Source organism: Corticium candelabrum, chromosome 11, assembly GCF_963422355.1.
Source record: "Corticium candelabrum chromosome 11, ooCorCand1.1, whole genome shotgun sequence".
Taxonomy (NCBI): Eukaryota; Metazoa; Porifera; class Homoscleromorpha; order Homosclerophorida; family Plakinidae; genus Corticium; species Corticium candelabrum.
The window spans coordinates 7,419,312-7,434,311 of NC_085095.1; the positions used below are offsets into that span (position 1 = coordinate 7,419,312).

At 36.1% G+C, this 15,000-nt stretch overlaps 3 protein-coding genes across 4 annotated transcripts in view; all 3 read right to left on the reverse strand.

Moving 5' to 3' along the window:
• The window catches only part of LOC134186970 (activating signal cointegrator 1 complex subunit 3-like), a 31,800-nt gene extending 24,254 nt beyond the window's left edge, over nt 1–7,546 (reverse strand). The window contains exons 1-6 of the mRNA XM_062655075.1: nt 7,331–7,546; nt 5,974–6,019; nt 5,123–5,742; nt 3,126–3,602; nt 1,682–2,149; nt 1,031–1,195 (exon numbers count right to left, since the gene is read on the reverse strand). Of these exons, the coding sequence (XP_062511059.1) occupies nt 1,031–1,195; nt 1,682–2,149; nt 3,126–3,602; nt 5,123–5,742; nt 5,974–6,019; nt 7,331–7,528 (1,974 nt within the window). The 5' untranslated portion in view covers nt 7,529–7,546. The remainder of the gene's footprint in view (nt 1–1,030; nt 1,196–1,681; nt 2,150–3,125; nt 3,603–5,122; nt 5,743–5,973; nt 6,020–7,330) is intronic.
• Nucleotides 7,547–7,669: 123 nt separating this feature from the next.
• Nucleotides 7,670–14,281, reverse strand: LOC134186971 (3-mercaptopyruvate sulfurtransferase-like). Of its 2 annotated transcripts, none has more exons than XM_062655077.1 (10): nt 14,186–14,281; nt 13,583–13,645; nt 11,827–11,938; nt 9,398–9,490; nt 9,240–9,338; nt 9,094–9,180; nt 8,974–9,031; nt 8,554–8,655; nt 7,929–7,996; nt 7,670–7,850 (listed from the first exon to the last, which is right to left on the reverse strand). In XM_062655077.1, the coding sequence occupies exons 1-10, from the start codon at nt 14,263–14,265 to the stop codon at nt 7,788–7,790; spliced, it is 825 nt and encodes a 274-aa protein (XP_062511061.1). In that variant the 5' UTR covers nt 14,266–14,281; the 3' UTR covers nt 7,670–7,787. The 2 variants fall into 2 exon arrangements, with proteins under 2 accessions (XP_062511061.1, XP_062511060.1); XM_062655076.1 differs by having other exon boundaries at nt 7,929–8,053.
• A 150-nt stretch (nt 14,282–14,431) lies between these two features.
• The window catches only part of LOC134186973 (DNA-directed RNA polymerases I, II, and III subunit RPABC2-like), a 5,223-nt gene continuing 4,654 nt past the window's right edge, over nt 14,432–15,000 (reverse strand). The window contains exons 4-6 of the mRNA XM_062655079.1: nt 14,764–14,863; nt 14,637–14,708; nt 14,432–14,573 (exon numbers count right to left, since the gene is read on the reverse strand). Coding sequence (XP_062511063.1) covers nt 14,486–14,573; nt 14,637–14,708; nt 14,764–14,863 — 260 coding nt within the window. The 3' untranslated portion in view covers nt 14,432–14,485. The remainder of the gene's footprint in view (nt 14,574–14,636; nt 14,709–14,763; nt 14,864–15,000) is intronic.

Consider the following 15,000-nt stretch of genomic DNA (forward strand, 5'->3'; position numbering starts at 1 on the left):
CACATATATTTTCAAACATTCATCTATCATACAAAGAGTGCTAGGCAATGACATAATGTTTTAGGTGCTACAGTACACAGGAAAAAGCACTAAAAACAGTAACAACTTAACTTAAAAGATAACCCAGGTCAGCCTAGTGGCTAAAGAACTGGGTTGAGTACTTAGCGCTACTTGTGTCACTTGACAAGCTTGCCATCTTCCTCAGTATGACTTTGGCATTGCATTTTTCTGTCTGTCTGTCTGTCTGTCTGTCTGTCTGTCTGTCTGTCTGTCTGTCTGTGTATTTGTCTGTCTGTCTGTCTGTCTGTCTGTCTGCATGTTTGTCTGTCTGTCTGTGTGTCTGTCTGCCCGCCTGTCTGTCCATCGGTTGATCTGTTTTCTGTTTGTCTATTTGTTTGTATTTTTTGTCTTTCTGTCTGTCTGTCCGTCTGCCCGCCTGCCTGTCCATCTGTCTGTCCGTCTGTCTGTTCATCTTGTCTGTCTGTCTGTCTGTCTGTGTATTTGTCTGTCTGTCTGTCTGTCTGTCTGTCTGCATGTTTGTCTGTCTGTCTGTGTGTCTGTCTGCCTGCCTGTCTGTCCATCTGTTGGTCTGTTTTCTGTTTGTCTATTTGTTTGTATTTTGTCTTTCTGTCTGTCTGTCCGTCTGTCCGCCTGACTGTCCGTCTGTCTGTCCGTCTGTCCGTTCATCTTGTCTGTCTGTCTGTCTGTCTGTCCGGGTGTCTCTCTGTCTGTCTGTCCGGGTGTCTCTCTCTCTGTCTGTCTGCCTGCCCATCCATCTGTCTGTCCGTCCGTCTCTCTGTTCGTCTGTCTATTGGTCTGTGTGTGTGCATGTGCACGAGCGTCTGTGTGTCTGTCTGCCTGCCTGCCTGCTTGCCTGTCCCTCCATCCCTTTGCCCGTCTGTTTGTTTTCTGTCTGTCTGTCTCTGTCTATATTATCCTCCATCTCTCTCTCTCTACACTTGTCTGTCTCTCTTTCAAATCAATTTCCACAAAAAAGTCCCACAACTATCCCAATATTTTCCACACTCACCTGTCTCAACGTTCGAGCCACTAAACTCTCTATGACAGACCCTCTATCTTCATGAAGCAAATGCACTTCATCGATAATAAGCAACTTCACAGCAAGAGTAAGAGCCACATCTCCAGTTCCTTTCCTCGTCACGACATCCCACTTCTCCGGCGTTGTCACAAGCATCTAAAAACACAACAAAAGTTGTTAATATTTATATTTTTAAATTTTGCAGGTAAAAGTATTATACATTGATATCAATACGTATTGCAGCTTTATTTGTGGTAAATATTAATGTAATGGTAGTTGTTAACCTATATAATGTATTCTGTCTAGTTACATTATGTTCACACACACACAGACACACACAGACACACAGACACACACAGACACACACACACACACACACACACACACACACACACACACACTGACACACACACACACACACACACACACACACACACACACACACTGACACACACACACACACACACACACACACACACTCACACTCACACACACACACACACACACACACACACACACACACACACACTGACACACACACACACACACACACACACACACACACACACACACACACACACACACACACACACACACAACAGTTAAACTCAACCTACACCCCAACATCACTATCCACCTTACCTGTGTTTTCTGTATCTCTGCCTTCGTCAACTGCATATCGCCCGTCAACTCCCTCACAGCCACGCCCAACGGCATCAACCGCTGACCAAACGTCCTCACCATCTCAGCAGCAAGCGCCTTCATCGGAGCCACATAAACAATCTTAAACTCATCCTTCTTGATCACGTTATTCCGAATATGTTGCTTGAGTTCTCTCATCACAGCCAACATGGCAATGTTTGTTTTCCCAGCTCCGGTTGGAGCAGAAACCAGCAGATTCTCGTTGGTCTGATAAGCAGTGGGATAGACAATCGACTGAATTCGATTCAGGCTTTTCATGCCACGAAAGACGAGTTGGAGTAGATCGTCGAGCTCGGAGATTTTGACTAGTTTGTTTGTTTCGTTTGGCGGGAGTGAGCTGGTTGGTGGGATGTATACCTCTTCGAACACACGAGTTTGGGTACGTTTGGCATCTTGAGGAAGCATAAGCTAAAATTTATATCAATTGAACAATTAATATATAATATAAAAATTAATAAAATTTATAAAATTGTATTTAATAATAAAATATAATAAAATTAATTAAATTTATAAAATTGTATTTAAATAATAAAATATAATAAAAATTAATAAAATTTATAAAATTGTATTTAATAATAAAATATAATAAAATTAATTAAATTTATAAAATTGCATTTAATAATGAAATATAATTAAATTAATAAAATTTATAAAATTGTATTTAATAATAAAATATAATAAAAATTAATTAAAGTTAGTAATAAAATTTATAAAATTATATTTAAATAATAAAATATATTAAAAATTAACTAAATTTAGTAATAATAAAATTTATATTATTATATTTAAGTAATAACAAAAAATATTAAAAATTAATTAAATTTATAAAATTACATTTAATAATAAAATATAATAAAATTAATTAAATTTATAAAATTTGATTTCAATATTAATAAAATTTACTATAAATTAATTAAATTTATTTAAATACTACATATAATAAAAATTAATAAAATTAATAAAATTACGTTTAAGTAATAATAAAAATATTAAAGATTTATTAAAATTAATTTATAAAATTCTTCAAATAATAAAATATTATAAAATTATTTAAATTTATAAAACTTAATTTTAATATTAATAAAATTTACTATAAATTGATTAAATTTATTTAAATACTAAATATAATAAAAATTAATTAAAGTTAATTTATAAAATTATTTAAATAATAAAATATAATAAAATTAATTAAATTTATAAAATATAATTTCAATATTAATAAAATTTATTATAAATAATAAAACATATTAAAAAATAATTAAATTAAATTTATAAAATTATATTTAAATAATAAATTATATTAATAATAATTAAATTTATAAAATTTTAAGTGATAAGAAAATCACATTAATTAATTAAATAAATAATTTCAATGACATCACACCTTTGCTCCTCCTACAAACGCACTCTCCTGTTGAGCCTTCAGTTGCACATCATAAACATGCGGGTAGATCTCTGCAGGATGAGGCTGCATCCTCACCTTACCAGAAAACAAAGGCGCATTCGACGCTCTCATCAACGCATTTTCTCTCTCAATCCGCAGCCTTTCAGGGTCAAATCCAAGCGATTGGAGGCGATTCTCTTGACCCATGTTTACGTCATGTTTCTGTTCTCGTTTCGCCATCCGTCGTTCTTCCTTTCTCTGTTGCTTCTTGATGAGACGTTCTTGGTCTGATTGTATTGTTACTTGTGATGCAATGTGTGGGGTTTTCATGTGCTGATGTTTTGTGAGTTGATGTTGTTGTGGTGGCGGTGAGAGGTCAAGCGAGGGTGAGCTGACTGTTGCTTCGATTATTTCTTGACGTCGAGACAAAAGTTCTTGGATGAGATCAAATTTGTCGAATCCAACCAAGTCAAAGAGCTGGATAGTGAAGTATAGTGTTAGATTGGAATTTATTGTGTGAATAGATGAAGTGAGAAATAATGGACAAACAGTAGACAGACAAACTGACGGTTGAATAGGTAGACAAACAAGATGACAAACAAATGATAAACATAGAGGTAGACAATAAATAGGCACACACAGAAAACAGCAAAAAAACAGACAAGCTGATAGACAGACAGAAAGACAGCCAGCCATGCAGTCAGTTTGTCAGTCACACAGACAGACAGACAGACAGAGGGACAGAAAGGCAAAAAGAAAGACAGACAGACAGACAGACAGACAGATAGACAGACAGATCAACAAACAAAAAAAGACAGCAAGCCAGTCAAACAGAAGACAGACAAACACACAGACAGACATTTAGTGTTAGAAATGTAATGTAGGGTTTGTGTTTCAATAAATGAAATTGACACACAGATAGACAGACAGACAGAAAGACAAAAAGACAAACAAATAGACAGACAGACAAACAGACAGACAAAACAAATAAACAGACAAACAGACAGACAAATGGACAGACAGACAGACAGATAGACCGACAGATAGACAAATGAACAGACAAATTGACAGATAGACAGACAGAAAATGTATTGACATACAGACAAAAAGACAGACAGACAGACAGACAGACAAACGGACAGACAAACGGACAGACAGATAGTTTTGTCAACTGGAACATCCAGTGTGAATGTGGCAAGTTGGCAGATGAATATCATCTTACATGCAAACATGGAGGTGGGCCTGTGTGGCAACACGATGAAATTGTAAATGCATGGAGCACTTGTCTACATGAATTAAAGATTCATCACGAGAAAGAACCTCGACATCGTTACTCTGGACATGAGAATAAACCAGACATAGTTGTGTACAACTCTGGGTGTAACTATGACCTTGATGTAGCCATGGCTCATCCTTTCAGTCAAAACACTTTAAAGCAGGCAGCTTGAGGGGAAGGTTTTGCTGCAGCAAGAAGAGAGGAAAGGAAGATGATCAAATACGAAAAACAACAACTTGCTGGCAATACATCAAGCCTCAATTTCACTCCTCTGGTATTTGAACATTTTGGAACATGGGGATCAGAAGCTACCAACTATCTAAACAAACTAGCCAGAAGATCAAGAGCCATTGAAGGCTATACAAATGAAGCTGACTTTAGAGGTTTTTGGAGAAAAAAATTCTCAATAATATTACAACGATGCAACACTAGAATCATCATCCACAAGCTGACACGTGTCTTCCCTGGAGAAGAAGATGAGAACATACACAATAGAGACTACCAAAGTAGTTTGCATTAAACTAAAGCTGAACTCAGTAGATTTCTTGTATTTAGTGTTAGAAATGTAACGTAGAGTTTGTGTTTCAATAAATGAAATTGACAGACAGACAGACAGACAGATAGACAGAAACAGTCAGACAACCAGAAAGACAAACAAATAAACAGACAGACAGATAGACAGACAGACAAACAGACAGACAACAAAAACTCATACCCCTACCTCATTCTGTATCGCATCATCTCCTTTCGACGAGATCAACACATCAAACAACGCCGACTGCATCTCACTCACTGACACCCCATTCACGCCTTCCTTCCCAAAATGTCTCCAACAAATCCGCTGCAACTGCAACTCATCTGACTTCTTCTCCTTCTCCCCCCTACTCTCCTCATTACTCTCCCCTCTACTCTCCCACTTACTCTCCTCGTTACTGTCTCTTCCCTCCAACGACAACCGAATTGCCTGTGACACGGCACTCGGCGTCAGACTGTCTCTAACAGCATCATTCCCTCCAAACTCGTCCACATCCACTTCCTCTCTCTCCATCAGCAGATCCCTTCTCACAGATTCAAACGAGAATTTAATTTTCCTGCCAAATTCTGTAAGCGAGTGATCGTCGTTTTCATTGGTTACGATGTCTGATAGAGAGTTGGGTGGTAAGAGTTTGTAAAGGGTTTGGATTGTTGAATGTGCTTGTGTGACTTTGGTGGCAGGAAATGGTCCGAATGTTTGTTTGATTCTTGTGGATTGTTCTCTGGTGATGTGGTCCGTCTTGTGAAGGAGATGGAAGAGAAATGCGGCGGCATTGTGGACAACGTCTGGAGAAACACTATCGCCAACTAAAACATGAAAAATTTTGGATTGTGTGTGTGTGTGTGTGTGTGTGTGTGTGTGTGTGTGTGTGTGTGTGTGTGTGTTTGTGTGTGTGTGTGTGTATGTGTGTGTGTGTGTGTGTGTGTGTGTGTGTGTGTGTGTGTGTGTGTGTGTGTGTGTGTGTGTGTGTGTGTGTGTGTGTGTGTGTGTGTGTGTGTGTGTGTGTGTGTGTGTGTAAAGACAGATACAATATTTACCAATTTCTGCAGCCTGTTGGCAAAGGTCTTTCAACAGTTTGTCAGCCTGCAGCATACATGTACATATGGGATCACCCAAAAACAGACAAGCAGAAAACAAGCAACACAAAACACAAAAATAAACAGAAATACATACAAAGATAAAACAGAAAGGCAGGCCAACTGGCTGACAAACAACAAATAAAGTGATAAACAAACAAAAATGAATGCATAAGTACACAAACATATAGACACACACAAACAGATTATTTATTGTCATAAATCGTCTACTTGTACATAACCTACTACAACCAGACAGACAAACAGATAAACAGACAAAGACAGACAGACAGACAAACGGATGGACAGTCAGACAGACAGACTAACAGACACACAAAGACAGACAAAGACAGACAAAGACAGACAAACAGACAGACAAACAGATGGACAGACAGACACAAACAAACAGACAAATGGATGGACAAACAAACAGACAAACAAACAGACAAACAGACAAACAGACAAACAGAGACAAAGACAGACTGACAGACAGATAAACAGACAGACAGACAGACGAACGGATGGACAGTCAGACAGACAGACAGACAAACGGATGGACAGTCAGACAGACAGACAAACAAACAGACAAAGACAGACAGACAGGACATTCTGCAAAGTGCAGCAACTATGGATGGAGCTGCAGCAAGAAGGAGAGAAGACATCAAACATAGCAAATATTCTCAAGAGCAGTTGCCTGGAGGGTACACTCCTACCCTTATTCCACTAGTTTTCGAGCACTTTGGTGGGTGGGGAGAAGAAGCATCAACGTTCCACAATAAAATTTCCAAACTATATAGAGATGAAGAAGGAAGAAACAATCCCTTAGATTTTAAGACACATTGGAGAAGACGTTTGTCAGTACAACTTCAGTGTTGCAATGCCTCGGTGTTGGCTAGAAAGATGATCAGAGTAATATATGGACAGAATACTGGCCAGAGTCTACATGTTGTTCAACTTTCAATTCATAAACTAAATTTTGGTTTGTAGGCTCCGTAGGGGAGCTTTTTAATGCTACTTGTTATTTGTGTAATTGTAATTGTAGTTGTGACACTTGTTGTTCATTAGCTGTTACTTTAGTTTCACCTGTATTAGCTTTGATGTATAAAAATATATGAAAATTTGACAGACACACAGACACACAAACAGACAAACAGACGGACAGACGGACGGACAAACGGATGGACAGACAGACAAACAGACAGACATACAACATACAAAAGGATGGACAAACACACACACAGACACACACAGACACACACACACACACACACACACACACACACACACACACACACACACACACAATGAAATCACCAACCTGTTTAAACTCCGCATGTCCACACATCTTCCTATAAACTTCAACTAATTTCTTCCATCTTTTCTCTTTCATCTCGATTTCTTGACGTTTCTTTCTCTTAGCAACAAGATCAAAAGCGGCACTAACAACCGGCACCTCACTAATGCCACCAAACGCTCTAAGCGCTGTAGTCAGTCGTGGATCGCTTCTATTCGACATTCTCACTTGATTTCAGAATGAAAGGCAATGCTAGTAATAGATATCAATGATACCAGAATGCGCGTCCAGTGTAGCCTCGGGTTGCCATCACCAAGTTAATAGCACGTGAGAACTGGTAACATCACGTGACAAATCCAGAAAATTGCATATCATTTATTAAATACATAAAAATTATTGATACTACTAATTGATATTAATGTAAATTGTGTTTCAACGATATCAATGAACGGCATACTGACACAATCTCATTTGCATAAATTCAGTCTTTCAAACTGTTGTGCGTTCTCTTGCTTGATCGTTGTGCCCACTCTGTCCACGATCCCTGCAATACAAAAAATGATGCCAATCATCCGTCGAATGACTTGCTGTGAGTATCAAAGTATCAAGTTATCTGGCTTACGTCATAAACAGCAACATGTTGTTGACCACATGTGTATGCTGCAAATGCGAGTAACGAAGCTGTTATGCCTGATCCACAAGTTGCAATAAACGGGTGAGACAGATCAATACCGGAAGATCGAAACACTATATATAATAGGTTGTATACATACATTGTATACATTGTATTTATAGTATATGTTATATGTTGGATATCTACTGTATCTATACACATTGTAAAGCCATTGTGTGTGTGTGTGAGTGTGTGTTCAAAGCAAGCTCTGACACCCTTTGCCGACACCCTTTGCCGACACCACACCCCTCGCCGACGTCACACCCCTCGCCGACGTCACACCCCTCGCCGACGTCACACCCCTCGCCGACGTCACACCCCTCGCCGACGTCACACCCCTCGCCGACGTCACACCCCTCGCCGACGTCACACCCCTCGCCGACGTCACACCCCTCGCCGACGTCACACCCCTCGCCAACGTCACACCCCTCGCCAATGTCACACCCCTTGCCAATGTCACACCCCTCGCCGACATCAAACCCCTGCATTTGTGTGGTATGTCATGAATTTCTGCCGTTTTGCCTATCTAGCTGATTGTCTATGTTGTAGTCTGCCCACACACGTTATCTCTTACTGTTTTGTAGTTGTTCAGGTGTCTTCATTACTTTCTTGCTGCTGTCCACGCAATCCTGATAATGAATATTGATAGAATTTGGAATGTGTCCACTTGGAATGTCTAAACACAATAAATAAGTTGGAATGAAGATTAGTACACACACAGAGATAAACACAAACAATCAGACAGACCCAAACAAACAGAAAAACAGTCATACATATAAACAGACAGACAGACAGACAGACAGACAGACAGATAGACAGACAAACAGACAGACAGATTTAGTTGCTTTGCTTAGATGGTGTATAATAGTTCAATGTTTGAAGATATATGTATTGACAGACAGACAGACAGACAGACAGACAGACAGACAGACAGACAGACAGACAGACAAACAGACAAAGAAACAGACAAACAGATGCAGCATGCAACAAACACCTGCTCTTGGTTCGGGTTCAGTGCCTTCAAATCTGCCAGGAGACCTTGCATCTACAACCTTCACATAATTCAAAACCACTGCATACACTCAGCTCATGCACTTAGTTAATATCAACAAACCTGATTCTTCTGATTGTCAATATTTTTCTGAATATCAGCAAAACCACAGACCAGTTGAGATCGAAAAGAAGCAATAAACAATTGCTCCTTTGCCAACATAATAAAATCATAAATTTTGTTGATATTAATTACTGTAAGTGGCTTACTTTGACTGCAAGCGGTGGGCCCGTCTCAACCAGCAAACCTTCCCTCTGCCATTTAGGTAAACCGCCATCTAGTACAGACACTTGATCGTGACCAAACACCTAACACATTTCATATGTAGACCAAAGTTGCATGTGACATGGACAAACTCTGTACATACTCTAAGAGTCCACCAAAGTCTTGTGGCGGAAAATATTCCGGCAGCTTCGTTGTTGTCGTATACAACCACGTGATGATTGTTCAACACTCCTAGCTTAGAATGCAAAAATCTTGAAATGAAGTGGTTGCTGATAACTTGTCTGTCTTCATGCCCCCTCACCTGTCTGTCTGTTTGTCTGTCTGTCTGCATGTTTGTCTGTCTGCATGCTATCTGCATGTCTGTCTGTCTGTCCATTTTGTCTGTCCGTTTCTTATCAATACATATCATCTGTCTGTCTGGTTGTCTGTCTGTTTGCATATCAATATATCCATATTGTCTGTCTGTCTGTCTGTCTGTCTGTCTGTCTGTCTGTCGTCCACCAAGAAGATCCATTGGGGCCGGCCCTTTTTTCAGCGGCCGTTCATCCAATCTTATGTCAGGTAGTGGAAAGACATACCAGTGTTACCATTCTAGCGTATTTGGATGACATTTATGCAGTTGGACCGACCCAAAGTCTTCAAGATGTTTTAGATGACCTAAAAACATCTGTCTTCAGTGAATATAAAAATCTGTGACAAAAAGTGCAAGCTGTATTGCCCTTCTGGTCATACTTGTGACTTTCCTACTCCGGTATCTCATGATGGCATGATCATTTCGGGAACACCAGTTGGAAAAGCGGATTTTGTTTGTGCCCAGTGTGTTGACATTGCTAAGGCTGGAGATAGACTTTGTCGTGAAATGTTAAAATTAAACAACCGGCACAGTTCTATGCTTATTCTCCGTCACTGTCATGTCCCTAGGCTGAACTACTTGGCTAGACAAGTGTTCCCTTGTGATCTGGAAGAAGCTGGAATCATTCATGATGAGTTGACCAAGAGAACCTTCATGGGCATTATTGGTTTTCGTCACCTCAGTGACAATGCATGGAAACAAGCAGCTCTTAAGATCAGGTTTGGAGGATTCGGTCTAACACAGGTCAGACAAATTTCTCATGCAGCTTACTTATCTTCATGGTGTCAGACTATGAACAAGTTGCCTAGTCGTTTCTCATCAATGTCTGACTTGATCAACTATCTAAAAGAGTCTGAATCAGTTCCAGAATCAATTGGCTCTACTCTAAAGTCAGTGTTTCAGTTATTACCACCTTTGCCAAAACCAGTCGACAATGAATTAGAGAAAAATCAGTCCATTGAAGATTTTATTTCATACCCACGAAAGTTACAGTATCGCCTGTGCACCAAGATTGCCAGCAGTGAAGTTGGTGACCTGCTTGCCCATGTCCCCTCTGATAGAGATGCAGCAAGATTACGATCTTTACAGGGGAGAGGTGCAGGATCATGGCTAGAGGTACTACCGTTTTCTGATAAGCACGCACTGAAAGCAAATGAGTTTTCCATTGCGTCTTATCTAAGACTGGGATTGCCTCTGCCATTCACTGAATGGGCAAATGTATGCGATTGTGGTTGAGTTATAGATCCCCAAGGATACCACCTTTTGGTCTGTAAGTATGGAGGTGGTCTGTTTGGGCCCATAACTCTGTTCTCCATGGCTGGAGTAAATGCATGAGTGACCTACATATCCCACATGAGAGAGAACCAAGAAATCTATATGTCAACACTGAGGATCACCCAGACATTACATTCTTTGGTGCAGAATCAGGACAAAATCTAGATGTTGACATATCATTGGCACACGCATGGAGTCAAGGCATTCTAAAACAATCCAGCAGGGAGGATGGGTTTGCTGCCCGCACAAGAGAAGAGAAGAAGACCAATAAGTATACAGGAGAAATTCTACCAGGAGGGACGTCATCAAAGTGTATACCACTAGTGTTTGAGCACTTTGGTAGATGGGGCCTGCAAGCCGATGCCTTCTTACACACTCTCTCAAAACAGTGCAGCCGTATTGAGGAAGACCCCTTTCGTACTGCAGAACAATTCAAAACTTTTTGGAGGAAACGGTTCTCTTTGATTCTTCAAAGATGCAACGCAAAAGTAATCCTCAAAAAGTTGTCAAGAGTTTCAGAAACAAAGAATGACATTGACTAGCTTTTTGACTTTAATGTACAGATCCAAGTCCACTAATGTTTCAAAGTATTTCGCTGTGAAGGACTGGTTCATCATAAAAGTTTAGGATGTGTACAAGTAGAAGATCTGTAACAATAAAATAATCTGTCTGTCTGTCTGTCTGTCTGTCTGTCTGTCTGTCTGTCCGTCCATCCATCTGTCTCTCTGTCTGTCTGTTTGCCTATAAATGCATATTGTCTGTCTGTCCGTCTGTCTATCTATCTGTCTGTCTGTTGCATTGTATGTATGTCTACATCCATCCATCTGTCATCAGCTTGTTGTCTGCCCATCCATCCCTCTGTGTGTATGTCTGTTGACTTTCTGTCAGTCACATGTGAGTCAATCTACTGTAAATGTTGTGTAAATATTGTATTTGTTTCCTACTTTTCCAATTTCTCTTGCAAACGTATGAGTGTCTGGCAGCATGTGTGGAAGATCAACATCCTTATCAGCAACAGCATCAATGTCAAAGAAACCAGCTGTTGGAATTCTCTTTCTAACAGACAAGTGTGATTATATAATACAGTACTAGAGATAAATAATGTAAATAACAATAAATAATTAAATAATAGATATATTACAGTAAATACCGGGTATATTGTGTATTGATTTTATTTAATTATATATTTTATTTATTATATTATATTTTAATTTATTTACAATAGATAATACCACAGTAGATAAATTAAAACAACAGTAAATCAAGTCAAATAATAATTAAATACAATTAATAAATAATATATAAATAATATATATAATAAATAATAGATAATACTAGAGTAGATAAATTAAAACAACAGCAAATGAAATTAAATTAATAATTAAATAAAATCAATAAACAATATATAAATAATAAATAATAATAAATAATAAATAAAAATAATAAATATTATACCCGGTATAAATATATATAAAAATAAATAGAATAAATAATTCAATAAAATTAATAAATAATAGATAATACTACAGTAGATAAATAAAAACAACAATAAATGAAATAATACTAATAATTTAATAAAATTAATAGTTATTATATAAATAATAAATAATAAATAATAATAATAATTAAATAAAATTAATAGTTATTATATAAATAATAAATAAAAATAATTAAATAAAATTAATAAACAATATATAAATAATAAATAATGAATAAATAAATAAAAATAATAAACAATATATAAATAATAAATAACAAATAATATATAAATAATATATAAATAATATATAAATAATATATAAATAATAAATAATAAATAATAAATAATATATAAATAATATATAAATAATAAATAATAAATAAATACATAAAAATAATAAATAATATATAAATAATATATAAATAATATATAAATAATAAATAATAAATAATGAATAATATATAAATAATAAATAATAAATAAAAAATAAATAAAAATAATAAACAATATATAAATAATAAATAATAAATATAAAATAATATATAAATAATAAATAAATAAATAAATAAAAATAATAAACAATATATAAATAATAAATAATAAATATAAAATAATATATAAATAATAAATAATAAATAACAAATAATGAATAATATAATAAATATATAAATAATATATACATAACAAATAATAAATAATATATAAATAATACAATAAATAATATAATAAATAATAAATAATATATAAATAATAAATAATATAATAAATAACAAATAATATATAAATAATAAATAATACATAATATATAAATAATAAATAATACATAATATATAAATAATAAATAATAAATAATATAATAAATAACAAATAATATATAAATAATAAATAATACATAATATATAAATAATAAATAATACATAATATATAAATAATAAATAATAAATAATAAATAATGTATAAATAATAAATAATAAATTGGTCCAATGTTTAATAGATTTTGTTGTTTGTTTTAAAATCATCAAAGTACTGTTGTCAGTTAGTTCATGGTTATATAGCTAGCCAATAATAATTATTAATAATAATAATAAATAATAATAATTTAACAAATATTACACTGTGCGTGCGTGTGTGTGTGTGTGTGTGTGTGTGTGTGTGTGTGTGTGTAAATAAATAAATTTGACTAAAATAATAAGTAAAATGTCTCAGACAAGGTAACTAACTGCAGGTATTCTTCTCTAGCATTGCGGCCAGTCTGCTTCATATGCCATGATGCGTCCAATATTCTGAGTAAACAGTTTAAAATGTAAACATAACATTATGACGTAAAACCAAAAAAGTTTAAAAACATGACAATAAAACTATTTGAAGTTTAAAAAAATAAAATTATTTTTAATAAAATTAAAAATTGACTATAAAGTGCTTAATATAAATTTCCAAGTGAAAACAATAAACTTAGCAACTCCAGGTATCCATGCTTAGCGGTTGCTGTCACACACACACACACACACTCACACACACACACACACACAGTGACACACACACGCACACACACACACACACACACAGTGACACACACACACAGTGACACACACACACACACACACACACACACACACACACACACACACACACACACACACACACACACACACACACACTCACGCACACACACACACACACACACACACAGTGACACGCACACACATTAATTTTTTAAATTAATACATTGCCACATTAAATTTACCTCATTAATTGATACTAATTAATATTACTAATTTATATCAATACAGTATGCCTTGCAACCTAAAAACAATAGTCTAGACCTGAGGTTCTTTAAACCGTCTTTTAATTGAGCAGAAAGCCATGAAGTTGAGACAAGCGCAGACGTAGTTGCACGAATCATGACATTGAATTCAAAGCGCGTTGTAGGCGACGCTTTAGCGTGCGTTAACTACGTTTTGCATGTAGCTACGCATGCGTGTAAACATTAAATTTCGGAGTTCTAAACGTTGTACGCGCCACTAAATAATCAAAGTTGTTTGTGATCACCAAATTAGCCGCCTTACTACCTACAATCTTGCAAGCGAAAGAGCATAATCCTAATACTTTAAAACTAGAGAAAACTAATCAATAATTAACTCGTCTATTGGCCAGTCTTCAAAACTTCCATCCGGTAAATACCTCCGAATGATCATCGGAATTTTCTTTGCTCTACAAAGTGACAAATTTGCATACGACTGAGTGCGCATACAACACAGCAAATGCTGCACTCACTTCAGCTCTTTCATTGCAATTTGTAGTGGGTCCGTCTCGCCTTCCAACTCGACCATTACTGGAGCTCCCATGCTAGAAATGATGTAGTGAAGTGTGATGTTAGTGGATAGAGTGTCAAGAGAAGAACCTGATTTGTAAGGCTCTTGTTCCTAGTACGCGTGCTCTTTCGTATTTTGTCATAAATGGAGTTGTGCATTTCTTAGTTGATGCTTGTGCTTCGCTCCCATCTGAGAATATAATAGATTGTGATCCTTACATTGTAGTGGTAATGGACATACATAGAGTAGAGTACTGCAATCCAAACCAACAAACAGACAAACAAAAATAAAAAACAAAGAAATTAACAAACAAACAAAAAACAAAT